Below are 24,929 nucleotides of genomic sequence, written 5' to 3' on the forward strand. Positions count from 1 at the left end.
ATCGGACACTGAAATCACTGTTGCTCCCACCATCCATCGTGGGAGTTGGTGACACTGTGATGTGTAGCATATGTTTACTCCTGATGAATGTTACCATCTCACAAGCAAAGAAAACGGGAAGAAAATAGCCAAAATATAGCACAAAAACGCCTAAACGTCTATTGACTTGCCCCGAGTCTTGTGTGATGAACATCTATCGATGCATCCCGAGTTTTTTTTTTCTTTATTATTTATACCATGTGGGCTTTTCACAGGAATTTATGGGCTAAAGGGGTTAAGTTGTTATTTTGGGCAATATAGTACATTTATATCATGCATACAATAAACACTGTATTTATCTTATATTAAATTGATATTTGTTGGTATTTAAAGCATGTTAATTTTTTAGGGGAGTAAATTTGTATCACTAGAACTAATTAATTCTATTTCCATTAATTTCTATGGGAAAAGTTTATTTGATATATGATTAAAAAAAAATGATATACAGTAATACTCCACTTAACGAACGTTTGTTTAACGAAACGTTTGTGTATTAACACAAACTGTAGGAATGTTTTGAGCAAGATAGATTTGCTGAGAGGTGCAGCTTGTGTTGAAAATTTTGATATAATTGCTTTAACAGAAACCTGGTTAGATATGTCAGGGAAGGTGTTTGATCAGCAGGTGAAAATTGATGGTTATACACTTTTTCATAAGGACAGGGAAAACAGAAGAGGGGGAGGAGTGGCCTTGTACGTCAAGGACACACTGCAATGTTGCATAAATACCAGAATTAAGACAGACAGCAAAACAGAGTCGCTATGGGTAGATATTAAGGACGGGTCTCAATCAGTAGTAATGGGTTTAGTGTACAGGCCACCTAATGCTTCAGACCAAATAAACTCTTCCCTATGGGAGGAAATAAATAGAGCAGCCAGGTACAGTAAGGTATGTGTGGTAGGGGATTTTAACTATAGGAATGTTGATTGGAGCTTGATGGTGGGTAACAGGGAAGCATATGAGTTCATTAAGGTCATACAGGATAATTTTTTAAAGCAAGTCATTTTAGAACCCACGTGGGGAAATGATATTCTAGATTTAGTTCTGACAAACAGGGAGGAGACATTTACGCAGGTGGAGGTTGGAGGCCATTTAGGTAACAGCGACCACAAAGAAGTAAGATATACATTGAAATGGCATGAAACTTTTAGAAAACAGAACAAAAGAAGAGTACCTGACTTCAGAAAGGCTAATTTCGATGGATTAAGGGAGTATTTACGAACTGCTTGGCAGGGGCGAAGCAGAACTAGTCAGGTTGAAGGAAGGGAAGACCAGGGAAGAACGGGGAGGTGTGAAGTCGGGATGAGGCGGAGAGAGAGTGTGGTGGAGGGGGAAGCTGAGAGATATCCTGGTCAGCTGAGGATTAGTGAGAGCTATACCGAGTTCCTACATAAAATACGTGACGGTCAGATAGCCAACATTTCATATAAAAAACAATAGAATCAAGAAGCAACGATCCTAAGTGGATGACAGACAGATTAAAGTGGTGCATAGGGCAAAAAAGGAATATATTTAAGAGGCTAAAGGCAGGAGATGAAGCTTTAAGGCCACTATACTATGGATTAGTAAGAACAGTTAAGAGGTTAACGAGGAAAGCTAAAAGTGAATATGAGTTGAGGGTAGCCAGCCAAGCAAAGACGGACCCTAAGGGATTTTTTCAATTATATAAGACAAAGAGCAGAGAAGAAATAGGTCCTGTAAGAACAACAAATGGTGAAATGGCTAGTTCTGCGGAAGAGATTAGTAGAATTATGAACGAATATTTTTTAACTGTCTTCACCCAAGAGAACACACAGGAAATCCTAGATAGTGATGAGGTATTTAGGGCAGAAGATAGTGAAAAGTTGACAGATATCCTTATAATACTAAGGCGATGGTAGAACAGGAGATAGATAACAAAGTTCATTAAGTGTTGTCTGTGTAACCGGTGGGCTCATACGAAATGTGTGAATTTGCAGGGATTAAATCTGAAAATATCCGCAATGTGAGGTATCTGTGTGATGTTTGCTTCATTGAGGTGTCGTCTCTGAAGAAATTCATTTATGATGTTGAGGATTTTAAGTCTGATTTGAAGAGCATTACTGCTAAAGCTGACAAGATTATGGAAATAGTTGATAATAAGATGGCAAGAATGAAAGAGATAAGTATCAAGGTTGATGAGGCAACAGAAGGCTTGGCAGGAGTTGCTGAGTCGCTGAATTTAGCTGACTCGGAACATTCCACAACTTGGCAGGATGTGAAGAGGAAGAGGAGGATGAAAAAGAACCTCCTTGTTGAAGGGGTAACTCAGGATTCTGAAGCAAATCTAAAGAATGAAGTTTCTCATGCTTTGGATGGAATGCAAATTAATGATACAAAGTTTGCTAATGATGGCAAAAAAATAGTGATGAATTTTGCCAATGAGAGTCTGAGAAATGAGGCAGCCCAGAAACTGGAGAATGTTGAAAAGTTGACAACTAAATCTGTTCAGAAAATTAAACCCAAGATAATGCTATGTAATGTCCATAAGGAAGAGACTAAGGAGAGTATCATTGATACAATCATTGCGAGAAATGACTACCTTCAAGCAGTTCCTGATATCAAGTCAAAGATTGAGAATATTTTTTGCAAACCAGCAGCAGGGGGCACAGTTCATTACATCATCAAATGTGATCCAATGATAAGACAGCTGTTACATCAGCATCAGGACAGGATTAAGCTTGAGTGGGGAGTTTACCAGGTTCGCGACAGGTATCATGCACTTATCTGTTACCATTGTCAAAGGTATGGTCATACAGAGACAAACTGCAATGCCAAGAAAAATGGTGAGCATCCTGTTTGCTTTAAATGTGCAGGCAACCACAAGTCCAAGGATTGCACATCTACAGAGAAGAAATGCATAAACTGTGTGAGGTTTAAGAAACAGAATACTGACCACTCGGCGAATAATAGTTGCTGTATTGTGTTGGAAAGTGAGATTGACAGGATCAGAAATATTACAGATCATGGCTACTAATGCTGTGAGGTCTATGTTGAAATGTGGTTTATTAAATGTTCAGTCAGTTGGAAACAAGACAATAGAAATCAGAACTTTAATTAATGATGAAAGTCTGGATATTCTTGCTTTGACTGAAACATGGCTGAGTGAATATGACACTGCAAAAATTAAAGAAATGACCCCTGACACTCATACATTTGTGCACATACCAAGGAAAGAAGGAAGAGGTGGTGGTGTTGGTCTTTTACTTTCTAGAACATGCAATAAAATTAGGGTGGATAAGTCAGAAAAATGGGAGAGCTTTGAACATATGCAAGTTAGCTGTGAGCTTGGTGGTAGAAAATCTATGTTTATAGTGGTCTATAGACCTCCAAGCCTAAGTGCCCGGTCGTTTATTGACGATTTCAGGAAATACTTGGAACTGCTGGATATGGTGAGCGTTAATATTTTTATTTGTGGAGATTTTAATATAAGAATGGATGAACAAGAAAACTATATAGTGAGGGAGTTTCAAGATATGATGAAATCCTTTAATTTAGACAATAAAGTAGAAAAAGCAACATCTGCTGGTGGACATGTAATTGACTTGGTCTTCTGTGACTCAGATCATAATCTTGTTCGAGAAGTAAATGTTGATGAAATCTGCAGGATTTCACCGGTGCACAGGATGGTTACTTTTCAAATATCTTGTAAAAAAGAAACTACGTACACTAAGCGATTAGTGTTTCGTAGGAAAAATTATTTTGACCCTGAGCGGCTGATAGCTGAAGTGTCACAGGCCATTCAGTTAAGAAAGGATGATGTGTGTACTCATGGAAGAGTAGCAGTTGAGAAATGTGAATCTTGTTTGTCTGAATTATATAATGGCAACATGAAAAAAGAATACAATGAAATGTGTCCACTTCATGAAAAGGATATTAAGATAAGAGATCATGCACCTTGGTTTAATACTGAAATTTCCATAGCTAAGAAAGAAAAAAGGAAGAAAGAAAAAGGTGGCGTAGACTACGAACAGAAGAGGCAAGAAGGAATATATGGACATGAGAAACAGGCTAAACAAACTTGTACAGAGGAGAAAGTGTCAGTACTATAGACAGAAGTCATTAGAGTCACGGTCTAACATTAGTAGATTATATAAGATACTGGATAATTTGACAGGTAACAGGAGAATAAATAAGTTGCCTGAGGGTTTAATGACACTGTGCTGGCAAATATGTTCCTTGACTTCTTTGATCAAAAGATAAAGTCGATTGTGGAGAGTTTTAGTAGTGAGGAGCTTAAAATACCCGTGAGTATGCCAACGCCTCGGGCTAAGCTACTCTCCTTTGAGCAAGTAAGTGTGGATGAAGTAAAGGAGATTGTACATAAAGTTAATATAACCTACTGCGATAATGACCCATTACCTATTAGTGATATTATTCAGAGTGAGAAGTTCTGTGAAATTCTGATTATAAACAGTAGCTTCATGAACAATACCTTTCCTGTCTCTGAAAAAATGGCATTGATAAAGCCCATTGTAAAGGGTAAAATGGATACGCAGTGCTTGAGTTCCTTTAGACCTGTATCTAATTTGACCTTTTTATCGAAGATTATTGAAAGTGCTGTATTAAACCAATTACTCGACCATTTGAAAGTAGTGCAGGCTTTACCGGATAATCAGTCGGCTTATAGAAAACTTTATTCGACTGAGACAGCTTTATGCTCAGTTATCAATGATCTGATAATCCTGATGGATGAAGGAAAATGTGGTTTGCTAATTTTACTGGACTTAAGTGCAGCATTTGACACAGTTGTTCACAGATTGCTTCTTTTAGATTGCAGGTCTGTCGGTATTGATGGAGATGCACTAACATATTTAGAAAGTTATCTTGCAAACAGGCAATACTGTGTTCAAGTTGGTAAATCTTTCTCAGACAAGAAGATTTTAGAAAGAGGAGTACCCCAAGGCAGTGTTTTAGGTCCTATTCTGTTCTGTATATATACTATTGAACTATCACACATACTAAGAAAACATGACATTGACTTCAAACTGTTTGCTGATGACACACAGTTTTACATGACCTTGAACAATGTAGATAATGTTGAAGGAAAGATAAAACTTATTATGGATGGTGTTGGTAGATGGATGGAATCCAAGCAGTTGAAACTTAATCAAAACAAGACTGAATGCTTAATAGTGGGTAAGAAACAGGATTGATATGTCCACATTATGTATTGATGGCAACAGTTTGGATGTTCGTGATACAGTGAAGGATCTGGGAGTATTATTGGACTGTCATTTATATATGATAGATCAAATACGGCAGGTGGTTAAGACGACAAGATACCATCTGAAAAATATAGGTTTTGTCAGAAAATACTTGGATGAGAAAACTACGAAGATGCTGGTTCATAATCATGTGATAAGCAAATTGGATTACTGCAATTCTCTGTATTATGGACTGCCTAAGTATCTCTTAAAAGACTTACAGCTTGTCATGAACAGAGCTGCCAGACTGATTACAGGCGTCTCTCCTCGTGAGAGGATAACACCTATATTGATAGATCTGCATTGGCTGCCAATTAAAGCACGAATTGAGTACAAGATTAGTGTTATGACTCATCAGGCATTACAGTCTGGAAAACCTGAGTACTTGAGGAACTTACTGGAAACATTCCACCATGACACTACGATGGAGCTGAGACATGATGCAGACCCATACAGACTACATGAGCCAAGATATAACCTTGACATGGGATGCTGAGCATTTGCAAGATGTGCACCAAGGATTTACAATAAACTGCCGAGTGATATTAAAGGTTGTGCCAGGATCGATATCTTCAAAAAGAAATTGAAGACATTTGTTCAAGGAAGTTTATGATTTTAACGGCATGGAAATCAAAGACAATTATAGATGCTAGTTGCTTTTGAGGGAGGCTCTGCTGAGCGTTGCCTTGCAGTGGAGCAGAGCCTTGAACAAACACCCCAAGAAAGAATCAAGAAAGAAAGATAAACTAAAGAAATTCAAGTCACCAGGACCTGATGAAGTTTATCCAAGGGTTCTAAAGGAATGCAGGGACGTTGTAAGCGAGCCGTTAGTGGCACTGTTTAGGATGTCACTGGAGTCTGGTGAGGTACCGATAATGTGGAGAGAAGCTAATGTGGTTCCCATATTTAAGAAGGGGGATAAAACCCAAACGTCTAATTACAGGCCTGTCAGCTTAACTTCAATTGTGGGTAAACAAATGGAATCAATAATAGCAAAAAACATTAGGGAACACCTAGACAAACATGGCTTGATTATCACACATAACATGGATTTACGAAGGGGAAGTCATGTCTTACCAACTTGTTGAGCTTTTATAGCAAGGTTTATGAGGTGGCAGATAAAGGTGATAGTTATGACATTCTATACTTAGATTTCAGTAAAGGCTTTGACAAAGTACCTCACCAGAGGTTAAAGCACACGGTATAGAGGGTAGAATATTAGGCTGGATTAAAGAGTGGTTAGACGGCAGGCGACAAAGGGTAGTAATTAATGGTTCGAGTTCTGAGTGGGGAGAAGTAGTTAGTGGGGTGCCACAGGGCTCAGTTTTAGGGCCATTATTATTTCTAATATATATCAACGACTTGGATAATGGAATTAATAGTGATATCAGTAAATTTGTGGACGACACAAAGATAGGTAGATCAATTAGGTCCGATTCGGATGCCAAGGATTTACAGGCTGACTTGGATAGGATGAAGGAATGGACAGATAGATGGCAAGTGCAGTTCAATATTAACAAGTGCAGGGTGCTGAGCATGGGTAGAGATAATCCAAACAATAGGTACACAATAGATAACATGACACTAGGAAGTTCCAAGTATGAGAAAGATTTAGGAGTCATAGTTAGCTCTGATCTCAGTGCAAGGAAGCAATGTATTGAGGCCAGAAATAAGGCGAATAGAGTATTGGGTTTCATCTTTAGAAGTGTTAAAAGCAGGAGTCCTGAAGTAATACTAAAATTATACTTGGCGCTGATCAGGCCACATCTTGACTATGTGGTACAATTCTGGTCCGCACATTACAGGAAGGACATAGCTCAATTGGAGTAAGTGCACAGGAGGATGATTAAAAGGATACAGGGAATGAGGGGATATGCCCTATGAAGAGAGACTGAAAAAATTTAGTCTGCATTCCTTAGAGAGACAGGTTAAGAGGAGACCTGATAGAAGTATTTAAGTGGTATAAGGGTTTTAACAAAGGGGACATGAATGTAGTTCTTAGGATCAGTAGTGGGGACAGAACCAGAAATAATGGGTTTAAACTTGAAAAATTCAGGTTTAGGAAGGAAATGGGAAGGAACTGGTTTTCAAACAGAGTGGTTGATGAGTGGAACAGTCTCAGTGGGCACGTAGACAGAGCTGAGTCAATAGGGAGCTTTAAAAGAAGGTTAGATAAATTCATGGATGGGGAAGATAGATGGAACTAGGTAGATTAAGCACACTGGGATTGTCTCGTACAGGCCTAGCGGCCTCTTGCAGCTTCCTCCTTTCTTAAGTTCTTATGAATTTCCGGTTTAACGTGCTATATAAAGTTAGACCAAAAAGTCTGCATAACGTACAACCACATCCGTTTTAGCAAATTTTCTGGGTTTGAATTTGCCGAGTGAGGGATCGAACGCGGCAGCTTCGCTGTGATTGGCTGGCTCCCTGCCTCTGTCTCTAGCGCTCCTGGAGCTTGATCCAAGATTCTTTAACAACGTCAGAGCAACCTCTTGCAGCGAAATGGCATCCATGAACGCTTGGAGGGACGGAGACAAGGTTGCTATCAGGTTGCTCTGAGGTTGCTGGGAACACCACCTCTGGAGGTGGTATTACTCTTATTTATGCATTTATGTTCACAAAACAACATTTCTATTAGCTTTTTACAAACCTTGCCCCCAAGAAAGGATTGTTTTGTAATGCATCAAGTGAAATCTTACATGGAATACCAAAAAATAAGGCAGAGATGAGATGAGCCACAGATGAAGTGGGAGACTTGCAGCCACTCGGCCGCTTCTTCTTTTTGTGACCCTTTTGCTTGCGTGTTACTTTCATGATGATGTTCATGTTTTCACTCCTCTATTGCCTGCTATAATGGATATCATATCTTAGTATTCATATACGTTCATGCCACGAGGATAACCTTGACTCCGTGGCACTGAGTGATAGTGAATTACTAATGAAATACAGCGGTATTTCATTAATAATTCACTATCACTCAGTGCCACAGAGTCTAGGTTATCCTCATGGCATGAGCGTATATGAATACTAAGATATGATATCCATTATAGCAGGCAATAGAGGAGTGGAAACAAATATCATGGGAAAAGACAACACGCAGGCTAAAAGGGTCACAAGAAGAAAGAAGCGGCTGGTGGCGCGGTCTCCGCCTGCCTGTGGCTCATCTCATCTCTGCTTTATTTTTGGTATTCCATGTAAGATTTCACTTTATGCATTACAAAACAATCCTTTCTTAGGGACAAGGTTTGTAAAAAGCTAATAGAAATGTTATTTTGTGAGCATAAATGCGAGAATGTGAGGGAATTTGTACGTAGCTCTTTTAACTTCCAATGACTCATATGACATCATAAAAGTAGTGGTACAACAGTGGCCCAATATGCTGCCAAACGTATATATAATTTATTTTTTTAACCCATGTGGTATGTTAGCGACCAGCCCAAAACGCATTCCCCCTATTTCCATTATTTCCTATGGGAAAATTACGTCCGCTTAACGAATTTTCACTCTACGAACAGCTTTGACACTCCCTCTCCTGTTCGTTAAGCGGAGTATTACTGTACAACAATTGTCACGGAACGAATTAAATTTGTATGTCAGTACCACTGTATATATATATATATATATATATATATATATATATATATATATATATATATATATATATATATATATATATACATATATATACAGTAAGGTCTCGAGTTACGTCAAACTCGCACTTACGTCAGTCCACTATAAGGCAATTTAAGATTTAAAAAATTGAAAATTTATAAATCGTAAAGCGGGTTTATTGTTATTGTTGGCGACAGGCGTCACTAGTGGTTATCCACCACACCGCCCACCTCATGCTTGAATACAATAACACTCTATGTACCTCAGTTCCACCACACCGTCGCCCCTGGCAAGAGTGTTCCTACATCTGCGTTTGCTGACTATCTTAGTATCTTGCTCAATGGCACCAAAAAAAAAAACTCCTGAGTGATAGCACTGATGCTAAGAAAAGGAAAACCATTACGCTACAAGAAAAAGTGGACATAATTAAAAGACATGAGAAGGGAGGCAGCAGCTGTGTGTAAGGGAGTGAAAAAGAAAATGGGAAGCCCGTTACCATGACAACAGGGAGGTTGATGACCTTGAGGGCTCACGCACCTATCACAACAATAACAACTCCGGAGCCTTTGCCTGGGCCACACGACACTCGTAGCTGACTTGCACCGTCTGCGCTTGTCTGCTGATCCCTATTGCCCTTTCCTATTGCATTTCCTGCCCCGCTGCCCACGCTTCTACTCCCACCGCACTGCACTACGCTCCCAGCTCTCCGCCCTGGGCGTCACAACATTCGACCTGCCCACCCTCCTGGCGGCCTCAGGCGTCCACCCCTCTGGCAACATGCAGTCCTTCGCGTTCGCGGCCCTAATCAACAACAAAAACAAGCTTGTGTTTCATATTCCTACATACTTGTAAATAATATAACAATATAACCTTTTACTTATATAACGCTTCTACTCCTACTGCACTCCACAAAGCTCCCAGCTGTCCACCCTGGGTGTCACAACATTCGACCTGCCCACCCTCCTGGCGGCCTCAGGCCGCCCCTCTTAGCAACCTGCAGTCCTTTGCGTTCGCTGCCCTAATCAATATATTCCTACATAGTTGTAAATAATATACCAATATAACAATATAACCTTTTACTTACCTGAATAACCATAAAAAATTATTGGTTGAAAACTCGATGATATGCTTTGTAAGTACAAAAACTCGAGTTACGTACAAAATCGACTTATGTCATGTTTCAGGAACGTAACTCTGACGTAACTCGGGACCTTACTGTATATAATATATATATATATATATATATATATATATATATATATATATATATATATATATATATATTTATGTCTACAGTATATATATATATATATATATATATGTAGTGGTAACGTGTTGTACAAACACTCGGTTTGCTTCACAACAGTTTATTTCTTGCCAGTCAATAATCAGTATACAAAATGCGTGTGGTCGAGTCGACTGCGAGGTGATGTCTGCCTCGTCGTCCGCTGCACCCCACCTGCTCAGCTCTGTTTGGCGTTGATTGGTTGATCCACGTCACGCCGCGTCACGCCACCCGTTCAGCTCTGTGTGGCGTCGATTGGTCGGCCCACATCACGCCACTTGCTCGATGATGACGGTTCGAGATCAAGTGGCTCGTTTCCCGGATGCGTGCAGGGTGGTCGGCATTGGCGGGCCTTAGAGCCCCACCTTTGATGGTAGTAGCACCACTTGTTGTTGTTGGAGTCCGATGTCACTGCCGCTCCTGGGACCACTCGTTTAACCCGCCGGGGTAGAGTGTCTACCTGGCTGATGGAGGCTCCGTCCTGCTGCTTGGCCTGCCACAGTACATCTGCACGAGCTGCCAGGCTACGGGCGGGGGTCGGTGAAGTCAGCATCAGCAAGGAGTAAACGGATGTCCTCAGGCAACTGCTCGAGGAAGATTTGCTCGAAAAGGAGGCAGGGCTTGTGTCCATCCATCAGGGCAAGCATCTCGTTCATGAGGACGGAGGGTTTTCGGTCACCTAGGCCGTCCATGTGCAGGAGTTTGGAGGCCCTGACACGGCGACTGAGTCCGAAAGTTTCGTTGAGAAGAGTCTTGATTCCCTCATACTTGTCCGTGGCTGGTGGCTGGCGAAGGTAGTCTATGATGCGCCCGGCTGTGTCTTGGTCCAGAGCACTGACCACGTAGTAGTACTTGGTGGTGTCGGCAGTTATCTGGCGGATGTGAAACTGGGCTTCTGCTTGTTCAAACCAGACTTGGGGCTGTGCTGTCCAGAAGGTCGGCAATTTGAGTGAAACTGCATTCTGTTGCTCCAGCTTGTCGTCTCCAGGCATGATGAAATCCAAAAGATGCCGTTCTGGATCGTCGGGGTCACCAATGTAGTGGTAACGTGTTGTACAAACACTCGGTTTGCTTCACAACAGTTTATTTCTTGCCAGTCAACAATCAGTATACAAAATGCGTGTAGTCGAGTCGACTGCGAGGTGATGTCTGCCTCGTCGTCCGCTGCACCCCACCTGCTCAGCTCTGTTTGGCGTTGATTGGTTGATCCACGTCACGCCGCGTCACACCACCCGCTCAGCTCTGTGTGGTGTTGATTGGTCGGCCCACATCACGCCCCTAGCTCGATGATGACGGTTCGAGATCAAGTGGCTCGTCCGCCACATATATATATTTATATATATATATATATATATATATATATATATATATATATATATATATATATATATATATATACACATATTTATATCTACATATATATATATATATATATATATATATATATATATATATATATATATATATATATATATATATATAGTAATCCTCGTTATATGCTAGTTCTCTATCCGGTAAATTCGCAGTTACGGTATTGGGAAATTACGACCCTCGATTCGATATATGGTAAGAAAAATTATCAGATACGGAATCCGCTCATGTCATCTGAGAGGCTCAGCGCGGGGGAGCAGGGGTGATGACATCATCCACGCCATATCTTCTTGCCACTCACAGTATTGACTTTAACTTGACCACCCTTGGAGCCTGTTATTTCTTCCCCTCCCTCCCCTTTTTTTTTTTAACTGCATTATGTCTTACTTACATGCATTACTAATTAGATGAATAAATGGAATATTAAAGGGCCTATTGTAAGCACAAATATATACATAATAATCATGGCAAACATTTAAAGCATACTACCAGCGACAAAACATGCAACAACTGATAAAGGGCACAGATGGGTCTGCCAAGCCCACTATCAGATAATGGTGGAAGTCGTATAACATCAAGCACGCCTTAGATAACATCAAGTCATCTTGGGACGAAGTGAAGACATCTACCATGAACTTTGCATGGAATAAACTATGGCCAGAATGTGTGCATGACTTCCCAGGTTTCCCTGAAGATGACATCGGTGTGATCAGAAATGACATAGTAAATCTGTGCCATAGGGCTGGCTTCGATGAAGTTGTTGATGATGTTCAAGATCTTTTTGAAAGCCATGCTGAAGCTCTCTCAAATGATGAGCTTATAGAGCTAGACAAGGCATCACAGGAAGCAAAAAAAGAGACGAGACGAGGAAGAAGAACCTGTGCATGACTTGGACATCAAAACTCTTAGAGAATGTCTTGGTGGTATCGAAAAAAAAGCTCTGGAAACCCTGAAGGAACATGACCCAAATCCTGCCAGTAGCAGCAAAGTGGCTCATGACGTAGAGAAAAGTGTCAAGATTTATCAAGAAATCTATGATGCAAAAAACAAGAAAGACCAAACAGTCCTCCATGTCCATGACCCTGCTACAGCTGACCCTTCCACATCTACTTCCGACAGTGCAGACGATGACGTCGTATCTTTGTCTGCCCACTCAGCGGAAGATGAGTAAGGGCTGAAATTCCTACTGTCCCTTAGCCTCATGAGGGACATCATCTGAAAGAATACATGGAGAGTGAAAAGTAAATAAAAACATTGTTTATTTCTTTTGCGCAGTACTTTACATTTTTTTTTGTGGGGGGGCGGAACTTTGTTTATGTAGCATTTTCATGTCTGTAGGGGTGACTTTTGACGTGCTGGAACGCATTTCTCATTATAACATGTTATAATGGGTTCGGTATATGGTAATTTTGATTAAGGGTAAGGTTTTCAGGAATGCATATATACCGTATAAGGAGGACTTACTGTGTGTATATATATATATATATATATATATATATATATATATATATATATATATATATATATATATATATATATATATATATATATATATATATATATATATATATATATATATATATATATATATATATATATATATATACAGTAAGGTCCCGGTTACATCAGTCTCGAGTTACGTCAAACTCGCACTTACGTCAGTCCACTATAAGGCAATTTAAGATTTAAAAAATTGAAAATTTATAAATCGTAAAGCCCGGGGTTTATTGTTATTTTTGGCCGCCAGGCGTCACTAGTGGTTATCCACCACACCGCCCACCTCATGCTTGAATACAATAACGCTACGTATCTCAGTTCCACCACACTGTCGCCCCTGGCAAGAGTGTTTCTACATCTGCGTTTGCTGACTATCTTAGTATCTTGCTCAATGGCACCAAAAAGAAAACTCCTGAGTGATAGCAGTGATGCTAAGAAAAGGAAAACCATTACGCTACAAGTAAAAGTGGACATAATTAAAAGACATGAGAAGGGAGGCAGCAGCTGTGTGTAAGGGAGTGAAGAAGAAAATGGGAAGCCCGTTACCATGACAATGGGGACGTTGACGACCTTGAGGGCTCACGCACCTATCACAACAATAACAACTCCGGAGCCTTCGCCTGGGCCACACGACACTCGCAGCTCACTTGCACTGTCTGCACTTGTCTGCTGATCCCTATTGCCCTTTCCTATTGCATTTCTTGCCCTGCTGCCCACGCTTCTACTCCCACCACACTGCACTACGCTCCCAGCTGTCCGCCCTGGGCGTCACAACATTCGACCTGCCCACCCTCCTGGCAGCCTCAGGCGTCTACCCCTCTGGCAACATGCAGTCCTTTGCGTTCGCGGCCCTAATCAACAACAAAAACAAGCTTGTGTTTCATATTCATACATACTTGTAAATAATATAACAATATAACCTTTTACTTATATAACGCTTCTACTCCTACCGCACTCCACAAAGCTCCCAGCTGTCTGCCCTGGGCGTCACAACATTCGACCTGCCCACCCTCTTGGCGGCCTCAGGCCGCCTCTCGGCAACCTGCAGTCCTTGCGTTCGGCCCTAATCAATATATTCCTACATAGTTGTAAATAATATACCAATATAACAATATAACCTTTACTTACCTGAATAACCATAAAAATTATTGGTTGAAAACTCGATAATATGCTTTGAAAGTACAAAACTCGAGTTACGTACAAAATCGACTTACGTCATGTTTCAGGAACGTAACTCTGACGTAACTCGGGACCTTATATATATATATATATATATATATATATATATATATATATATATATATATATATATATATATATATATATATATATATATATATATATATATATATATATATATATATATATATATATATATATATATATATATATATATATATATATATATATATATATATATATATATATATATATATATATATATATATATATATATATATATATATATATATATATATATATATATATATATATAACACACACACAGTAATACTCCGCTTAACTAACGTTCGTTTAACAAATTTCTGGTTTAACGTACTATATAAAGTTAGACCAAAAATCCGTATAACGTACAACCACATCCATTTTAGCAAATTTTCTGGGTTTGAATTTGCTGGGTGAGGGACTGAACGCGGTAGTTTTGCTGTGATTGGCTGGCTCCCCGCCTCTGTCTCTAGCGCTCCTGGAGCTGGATCCAAGATTCTTTAACCCTTAACTTCCGGGGATTAAAATATTTTTTCCTGTCTAATGACGGGGAAAAATGGTACACCTAAAAATTGTCAGAACACAGTTTGAATACTGATAATTATTTTCTCTGTGTTATTCTGAATACAATGATGTACTTTCCAGCTCGATATGACGTCTGAGAGTTTAGTTATTGCCTTATCAAAGTTTCCTCCTCCGGGCACGGTGTGACCAGTCAAGAGGAAACAGCCGGAGAGCGACGCTCTCTCTCTCTCTCTCTCTCTCTCTCTCTCTCTCTCTCTCTCTCTCTCTCTCTCTCTCTCTCTCTCTCTCTCTCTCTCTCTCTCTCTCTCTCTCTCTCTCTCTCTCTCTCTCTCTCTCTCTCTCTCTGTGTGTGTGAGAGAGAGAGAGAGAGAGAGAGAGAGAGAGAGAGAGAGAGAGAGAGAGAGAGAGAGGAAGGAAGGACATATTATCACTGATTTCTGAGACACGTGTGTGTGTGTGTGTGTGTGTGTGTGTGTGTGTGTGTGTGTGTGTGTGTGTGTGTGTGTGTGTGTGTCATATATCACTGATTTCTGAGACACGTGTGTGTGTGTGTGTGTGTGTGTGTGTGTGTGTGTGTGTGTGTGTGTGTGTGTGTGTGTGTGTGTGTGTGTAAGCATTGTGTGTCTCTCTCTCTCTCTCTCTCTCTCTCTCTCTCTCTCTCTCTCTCTCTCTCTCTCTCTCTGACAAGTGTTGATGTGTGTAGGCCCGCGTGTGTGACTCAGATGAGTTACCTCAAAGCTTTTCTCGAATGACTCATAAGAAGCGTGACGGCTATGAACGTCAGGAGTTCATTTCTTGTGATGTTTTTCCACTCTTTCTCGTGAGAGCTATGGGGCACATCATCATCATCTGCTGTTTCTTCATCATGAAAAGTGTTGCTCTCACTCACTATATGGTCCAAGAAAGCATCACTGAGAAACGCCATGAAATAGTCACAATTGTGTTGCACAGGAGGGAATTCAGCTGTTATGCCAGGAGACACAGATAAATCAGGCATAACTGGGAAAAAATCATCATTGAATTCCCTCCATTGAAAGACAGGTCGGGGTCTCGCGCCACCTCTGCCACGCCCCCTTGATCGTCTCCCCAGAACGCGAGGAGCACGCGCATGCCTCGTCTCCTAGAAACACTCTGTGTCCTTGACACATTATCTGGAGTCTGTTCTTCATCATTATTGCCTTCACTGTCACTTATACTGTGTAAGAGTCTCTGTCTCTCTGTCTGTTCTCCTGAGAAAGCAGGTGAATGATGCTCTACATCCGTGTCCTCACTACTAGTCTCTTCACTTTCCCCAGTTTCTTCTTCTATATATTCACTGTCACTTTCTTCTAGCTCAGAACCACTGCTAAGTAAAGGGTTCTGCCTTGCTCCATGGTGATTTACAATCTGACCCGATCCTTCGCTGTTATCACTGACCTTTCTACCCAGCGTCACGGAGTTGCCAAGTGTCGCCCATAAACGGAAAACAGTTCAGTTACCTCTAAAATTAGGAGCTCTTGTGGAAACACTTGTGTGGTAAAAGATGCCAGATACTTCTACTCACCATCCGCCTCAAGAGAGCGCGAGAGACTTAAAATTACGCCGGAAAAATCTTGATTACTGGGACGAATCCCGTCACTTCGGACGTTCTGACGCAAACGTTTATATACGACCGCCGGAAGTTAAGGGTTAACAATGTCAGAGCAACCTCTTGCAGTGAAATGGCATCCATGAACGCTTGGAGGGACGGTGACAAGGTTGCTTTCAAGTTGCTCAGAGGTTGCTGGGAACACCACCTCTGGAGGTGGTGTTACTGTCTTATGTATGCATTTATGTTCACGAAACAACATTTCTATCAGCTTTTTACAAACCTTGCCCCAAGAAAGGATTGTTTTGTAATGCATAAAGTGAAATCTTACATGGAATACCAAAAACTAAAACAGAGATGAGATGAGCCACAGACGAAGCGGGAGACTTGCGGCCACTCGGCCGCTTCTTCTTCTTGTGACCCTTTTGCTTGCGTGTTACTTTCATCATGATCTTTATGTTTTCACTCCTCTCTTGCCTGCTATAATGGATATCATATATGAGTATTCATATACGCTCATGCCACGAGGATAAGCTTGACTCCGTGGCACTGAGTGATAGTGAATTAGTAATGAAATACTGCAGTATTTCATTAATAATTCACTGTCACTCAGTGCCATGGAGTCGAGGTTATTCTCATGGCATGAGCGTATATGAATACTAAGATATGATATCCATTATAGCAGGCAATAGAGGAGAGGAAACAAATATCATGGGGAAAGACAACACGCAGGCTAAAATGGTCACAAGAAGAAGAAGCGGCCGAGTCGCTGCGAGTCTCCCGCTTTGTCTTTGGCTCATCTCATTTCATCTTTGCTTTATTTTCTGGTATTCCATGTAAGATTTCACTTTATGCATTACAAAACAATCCTTTCTTGGGGACAAGGTTTGTGAAAAGCTAATAGAAATGTTGTTTTGTGAACACAAATGCGAGAATGTGAGAGAATTTGTAAGTAGCTCTTTTAACTTCTAATGACTCATATGTCATCATAAAAGTAGTGGTAAACCGGTGGCCCAATATGCTGCCAAACGTATATATAGTTTTTTTTAACCCATGTGGTATGTTGGGGACCAGCCCAGAATGCATCCCCCCCCATTTCCATTATTTCCTATGGGAAAATTAAGTCCGCTTAACGAATTTTTGCTCGACGAACAGCTTTGACACCCCTTATCCTGTTCGTTAAGCGGAGTATTACTGTATATATATATACAGTAAGTCCTTGTTATACGGTAATTCTTTATCTGGTAAATTCACAGTTACGGTATTTGGAAACTACTACCCTCGATTCGATATACGGTAAGAAAAATTCACAGATATGGTATCCGCTCATGTCATCCAAGAGGCTCAGCGCGGGAGCAGAGGTGATGACGTCATCCACGCCACACCTCCCCACCACTCACAGTACTGACTTTAACTTGACCACCCTTGGAGCCTATTATCTCTTCCCCTGGCCGCCCCCTTTTTTTTTTTTTTAAACTGCGTTACATATTACTTACATGCATTATTAATTAGATGAATAAATGGAGTATTTAAGGGTCTATTGTAAGCCCAAATATATTCATAATAATCATGGCAAACACTTAAAGCCTACTACCAGTGGCGAACCATGCAGCAACTGATAAAGGGCCTGGCAAGCCCATTATCAGAGAATGGTTGAAGTCGTATAACATCAAGCACACCTTAGATAACATCAAGTCATCTTGGGACGAAGTGAAGACGTCTACCATGAACTTTGCGTGGAATAAAGTATGGCCAGAATGTGCACATGACTTCCCAGGCTTCACTGAAGATGACATCGGTGCGATCAGAAATGACGTAGTAAATCTGTGCCATAGGGCTGGCTTCGATGAAGTTGATGATGATGATGTTCAAGATCTTTTGGAAAGCCATGCTGAGCATCTCTCAAATGATGAACTTAATGTGGTGACCCTACTACAACTGGCCCCTCCATATCTGCTTCCAACAATGCAGACGACGACGTCTTATCCTCGTCTGCCCACCTAGTGGAAGATGAGTAAGGGCTGAAATCCCTACTGTCTCTTAGCCTTGGAAGGGACATCATCTGATAGAGTCTTTGCCTCGTCTGTGGCTGATCTCATCTTTGCTTTATTTATTGGTATTCCATGTAAGATTTCATTTTATGCATTACAAAACAATCCTATCTTGGGGGCAAGGTTTGTAAAAAGCTAATAGAAATGTTGTTTTATGAACATAAATGCATATATAAGACAGTAACACCACCTCGAGAGGTGGTGTTCCCAGCAGCCTGAGAGCAACCTGATAACAACCTTGTTACCGTCCCTCCAAGCGTTCATGGATGCCATTTCGCAGCAGGAAGTTGCTCTGACGTTAATAAAGTTTCTTGGATCCAGCTCCTGGCATCCAGTGAGCACTTTTAGGCGGGCTACCAACCTCCACCCGCCAACAGCAACGAATCTTTGTGGATGGTATTTTATGAAGGTTGGTATGTGAGCAGGAGGTTGCTATGGAGGTTGTCTGTACCAACATAGACAACAATCTGCTTCTTGAATCCAGCCCGGCAGCTCCCACCTATCAGCCAGCTGCGTAACTCTTTGGCCCGCAGTTTGAAATTGCGTTTGAAAATGCGGTTGGACCAAATCACGTATAAGCAAACTGATCACGCAAATTAGATTAATTATAATATTTTTTTGGTCGCGTTATAACAAAAACGCGTAAATCAAACATGCGTAATTCAAGTTATCTGTATATATATTTGTGAACCAAAAACATTTTACCCATAGGAATCCATGTAAAATAGAATTATCTATTCCTGGAAGGGTATGCATGTTAGAGAACCACTGGGGTGACACCCTTTGGTCCCTGCAGCATGTACTTTCTATACAGTGGTGTAGTGAGAGATGTATTTTCATGGAGCAAAACCTGAAAATGCCTCCTCTGAAAGTAATAAAAATGTGAGATTAGGTATAATACACTTGTTTATTATATATACATATATTATACTGTACATACATGAACTTTAAATCAATATTTTGTGCACCTTGAGTTTTGCAAGGTCTAAAATGATTGTCTGAACATCACTGTTCTCAGTAGCCTTTCTTGTGCTGCCCTCTGAGAAATGTGTCCCCTTATCACTACACTACTGTCTTCATAAAATTCTTTTGTGTACCTCTTGCCTAGAATAAACAAACAATCATCACTGCTATAGTAATGGCATCTAACTGGTAGCAAGATTGCAAATGCTGATCTTCCTGATGACGTTTCTCATACTACAACACTAGCTGGCCTGAGAGGTGAAGTGCTTTTGTGCTGTAATCATCTGAGATGACAATATGGTGGCATAAACAAACGTCTCATTGTTTGAAAAAAATGATTAGGTTTTTAGCCCTTGTGTTATTTAAAAATACATACAATATATACATGCATAAATCAAGAAATGTCTACATGGAGGACAAACAAAAACAATTAGGACAGTAATCACATACCACACAGTTCTTACCACATGACACAATACACATACCACACAAGGTGTCTCCAGCACCTTCCAACCTAGGGCCAGATGACATACACTTAAGCTTACATTGAGCACTGCTAGTACTACCAGTGATGAGAGATTCATTATGCTTGGTCAACTGGAGAGCCCTGTGAGAGGAAGGCCCACCCCAGCCACCACCAGTGCAGATAGTTACATAACTCATACCTCAAATGAAAGCCAAGTGACACACAAGGCCAAATACAGATAGATGAAGATAGGTAGATTCACAGGTTGTAGTACTAGGATATAGCTAGTCCTCACAAGTTCAGGAATACTGTTCCTATGAAATGAAATTCTTGATGAACAAGTTTTTTTATTCTTGGTCTGAACATTTGCTAATGAATTAACAATTTCATTTTTTCAGGCCACATTGAATGTATGGCTGCCAGTCTCCAATTAGCTTTATACACCTGGTATCACCAGCACAAGAAGAAAGGTAAGATATCAAGGTTAATATTAGTATTAATATTGTAATGGTATTTAAGTTTTGTTAATAAAAGGAAATGTCAGGCAAAGTAATTTTCCTCACATTTGCTATCCTTACACTAGTGCTTCAATTTAATGAACCCATAGCTCCACAATTTGTTGGATTAATAAAATATTTTGATGAATTTCGATTGGTATTTTATTTGTACTAAGTTTTACTTTTGATAAATTTATCATATTCTGTCTTCATTTTGTAATGTCTTTATTTTCACTTATTATTATTATTATTATTATTATTATTATTATTATTATTATTATTATTATTATTATTATTATTATTATTATTATTATTATTTATTATTATTATTGCTATTATTATTATTATTATTATTATTATTATTATTAATATTATTATTATTATTATTATTATTATTATTGCTATTATTATTATTTTTATTATTATTATTATTATTATTATTATTATTATTATTATTATTATTATTACTTTTATTATTATTATTATTATTATTAGTAGTAGTAGTAGTAGTAGCAGTAGTAGTAGTAGTTATGATTGAGTTTGGTTCCCGACAAGCAGATTGAATAATGAATGATGGAATAGTGAACTAGGAAGTGACTAGGGAGGCGGTGGCATAGTGAGTAAGGTGGTGAGTGTGGGATCAGGCAGACATCCATGCGTAGGTTCGAATCCGACCATGTATTGCCTTGATACTTTGTCATTTGTCGAGTGGTTTAAAGTTAAATACGTGTCACCATGATACCCAGGTTCTAAGTGATTACACCAAAGATGCACTTGGGTGGTACCAGTATAAATAAATTTGCCTGCACTAGTAATGGGTGTAAGATTAACAGTGCTTCCAATACGTACTCCTAAAGTTACCTACAGGCGCTATAAACCAGGACATGAAAAAAAAAGAAAACTTAAGATTTAATAGGATTTAATTTAATGGGGAGAGTAACTTAAGCCTAACTTGTATTGAGAGATAGAAAACTTATTTTGCACCACCTAAAGAGGTAGTGTAGTTAAGTTAGCAGGTGCCACTCACCAGTGAGTCTACTCATTATCCACAGCATCCTCCATTATTGGCTCCCTCTTCCTCATTAGCATCTTTACCATTAATGTAGAAGCTGTCTCACCTGCTTTCTTCACACTTGTTGCTTGTTTGATGGTGGTGGAGACAGTGGAGTAGGGCAACTGCAGGATTCTGGTGTTGAAGTTGGCTCCTAGCTCTCTCATGACACTTAATAATTTCAAGTTTTTTTCTGTTAAGGTAAGTTTTCTCTGAAGTCTTTTGGCCTTCAATTAAAAAAAAAAAACCTGGTACTTGAATGTCTGCACACGATTGTGAACAAAGGCTCCTGGCCTCTCCCTCCTCCCTCTCTGCCAGTTGCACCGCCAGACTTGTGAGAATAACAACATTCTCCTTTGCTCTGTCTGTAGTTTTTCATTTAGAAACTTACAATGGCACCAAGGAGGCTTATTAGTGGTGAAAATATCTGATACTCGAATGTCTGCACAAATGGTTGTAAACAAAGGTTCCTGGCCTTTCCCTCCCCCTCTCCACCAGTGTTTTACCACAATTGTGAGAACAACAACATTCTCCTGCATTGTCTGTAGTTTTCATTAAAAAATTTACAATGTCACCAAAGAAGTTTATTAGTGGTGAAAATAAAGAATCTAGTGAGAGTGCAAATGTTAGTGAGCCACAACCTTCCACTAGTGGGTTCACAAGATTCTCATCAGGAGACAAGTTACCAGTTGTTTTCATGGATGGTGACTTATCCTCTGATAAAATTAATAACATCCCTCCTCCTCCTTCCCACTTTTCTCCCCCCCTCTTCTATGTTATCCATCACCAGCCTTCACTTACAGTAAGCACAAACCAAAATTATCTAAAATATTTATTGTGAAATTTTAGCAAACTTATGGTTAAACTTATGGTTAAAATGAATTACACTTGACCCTTGTTTTTCTCGACTGAATGGTGTAGGCACCAGTCTGAATAATGTAAAAGTCCAGATAACACACATGGGTGCTTTGTTTGCCAAGTATGAATTTTCGTTCCCTTACACTTTTTATTGAAGAAATTTATTGTTAAACCTCAATAACTCAGAACCCAATAACTGGGATTTCCCTATAAGTTTGATTCTGACCAACCCAGGGACTAAAGTCTGAGTTGAACTACCTGCCTATTTTTTTTTCTTTCCACTTTCTTGTATCTCACTTAATATTGACATTTTAGAAAATCTAATTCAAACTAAAGATTGCATTTTAGTTGTAGTTTAAAATGATATGAAACAAAAGAGGATCAGAATTTATACTAATTTTGTCAAAATTTTTGAAGTGTGAAATTTGTCCTTGTTTTGCTTTTTGTAGTCATGTGATTGACATGAAGCTTTCACACATGATTCTGTATATAATAGTGACTTCCTTCTTCTTCTTCTTCTTCTTCTTCTTCTTCTTCTTCTTCTTCTTCTTCTTCTTCTTCTTCTTCTTCTTCTTCTTCTTCTTCTTCTTCTTCTTCTTCTTCTTCTTCTTCTTCTTCTTCTTCTTCTTCTTCTTCTTCTTCTTCTTCTTCTTCTTCTTCTTCTTCTTCTTCTTCTTCTTCTTCTTCTTCTTCTTCTTCTTCTTCTTCTTCTTCTTCTTCTTCTTCTTCTTCTTCTTCTTCTTCTTCTTCTTCTTCTTCTTCTTCTTCTTCTTCTTCTTCTTCTTCTTCTTCTTCTTCTTCTTCTTCTTCTTCTTCTTCTTCTTCTTCTTCTTCTTCTTCTTCTTCTTCTTCTTCTTCTTCTTCTTCTTCTTCTTCTTCTTCTTCTTCTTCTTCTTCTTCTTCTTCTTCTTCTTCTTCTTCTTCTTCTTCTTCTTCTTCTTCTTCTTCTTCTTCTTCTTCTTCTTCTTCTTCTTCTTCTTCTTCTTCTTCTTCTTCTTCTTCTTCTTCTTCTTCTTCTTCTTCTTCTTCTTCTTCTTCTTCTTCTTCTTCTTCTTCTTCTTCTTCTTCTTCTTCTTCTTCTTCTTCTTCTTCTTCTTCTTCTTCTTCTTCTTCTTCTTCTTCTTCTTCTTCTTCTTCTTCTTCTTCTTCTTCTTCTTCTTCTTCTTCTTCTTCTTCTTCTTCTTCTTCTTCTTCTTCTTCTTCTTCTTCTTCTTCTTCTTCTTCTTCTTCTTCTTCTTCTTCTTCTTCTTCTTCTTCTTCTTCTTCTTCTTCTTCTTCTTCTTCTTCTTCTTCTTCTTCTTCTTCTTCTTCTTCTTCTTCTTCTTCTTCTCGGAATTGTCTTTCCTACCTATTAGGTAGGTGACTTTTGACAAATAACTCCTCCTGTTGCTCTTGTTCAAGGGAGGATGGATCATGGTCTCTCTCTCTCTCTCTCTCTCTCTCACAGCGGCTCTGCTGCTGCCGCTGCTGTTGCCGCTGCTACTTTTTTTTTATTTATGTTATGGCCTATAGTGCCTGTAGGCATACTTGAAGAGTATATTATGTGGGAGGTACTGTTCAGCTTCTGCCATGTAGTGGTGCAGGCAATTTTATTTATTTTGGAACCCACATTAGGGACCATATCACCAGCCAAGCGCATCTTTGATGTAACCACCTAGAACCTTGGTATCATGGTGACATGTAGGTAACTTTAAACCACCCAATAAATGGCATAACTTCCAAGTGGTATGTGGTGGGATTGAACCTACGCGTGAATGTCTCCTCCTCCTCCTCCTCCTCCACTTACTGCTACTGCTACTACTATTACTACTACTACTACTACTACTACTACTACTACTACTACTACTACTACTACTACTACTACTACTCTCTCTCTCTCTCTCTCTCTCTCTCTCTCTCTCTCTCTCTCTCTCTCTCTCTCTCTCTCTCTCTCTCTGAGAATTTATTTATTGTAGAACCTTTACTACTACTACTACTACTACTACTACTACTACTACTACTACTACTACTACTACTACTACTACTACTACTACTACTACTACTACTACTACTACTACTACTACTACTACTACTATTAATATTAAAAACAATAATTATAATAATAATAATAATAATAATAATAATAATAATAATAATAGTAATAATGATAATAATAATAATATCAAGTATTATTCAATTTTACACTATTCAGTCCTTCAGTCTTACTTATGTTCAGATACTTCCATTCTTTTTAACTTCTTAAATGTCCACTTGAAATTCCTTCAACACTTTGTCCTTTTCCTCTTTCTTCTTGTCTCCATATCTACTTTTATCCATTTTTACCTAAATTTGTTCAAATTTTCTGCTGCTACAATCTCTTCACTCAATCCATTCCAGATGTCCACCATCTTATGTGGAAAAGTAAACTTTTTAATGTCCCTTAAACACTATCTTTTTACAATCTTCTTGGAGTATCCTCTTGTTCGTCCATGTCCATCCTCTGTCAGTGATACCAGGTCTTTTTTTATCTATCTTTTCCATATTGTCTACTAACTTATACATCATTATTAGATTTCCTTTTTCCTGCGTATACTTAAAAGTTGGTAGATCCATTTCCTTCAGTATTTCTTCATAGGAAAGGTTTTTTTTTCTTTTTTCTGGCACTATCTCTAGCAGTCCTATGGATTCTTTTTAGTTTCCTGATGCCCTTCTGCCTGTA

General features: G+C 39.3%; 2 protein-coding genes across 2 annotated transcripts in view; one reads left to right on the plus strand and one right to left on the minus strand.

Moving 5' to 3' along the window:
• Positions 1-24,929, plus strand: part of LOC123514045 — a 193,084-nt gene that overhangs the window by 14,488 nt on the left and 153,667 nt on the right. Inside the window, exon 2 of the mRNA XM_045271628.1 lies at positions 20,224-20,295. Coding sequence (XP_045127563.1) covers positions 20,238-20,295 — 58 coding nt within the window. The 5' untranslated portion in view covers positions 20,224-20,237. The remainder of the gene's footprint in view (positions 1-20,223; positions 20,296-24,929) is intronic.
• LOC123514144 lies at positions 10,686-11,153 on the minus strand. Its single transcript, XM_045271791.1, has one exon. It carries the CDS (start codon positions 11,151-11,153, stop codon positions 10,686-10,688), a length of 468 nt encoding a protein of 155 aa, XP_045127726.1.

The sequence above is a fragment of the Portunus trituberculatus genome, chromosome 37 (assembly GCF_017591435.1).
Source record: "Portunus trituberculatus isolate SZX2019 chromosome 37, ASM1759143v1, whole genome shotgun sequence".
Lineage (NCBI taxonomy): Eukaryota > Metazoa > Arthropoda > Malacostraca > Decapoda > Portunidae > Portunus > Portunus trituberculatus.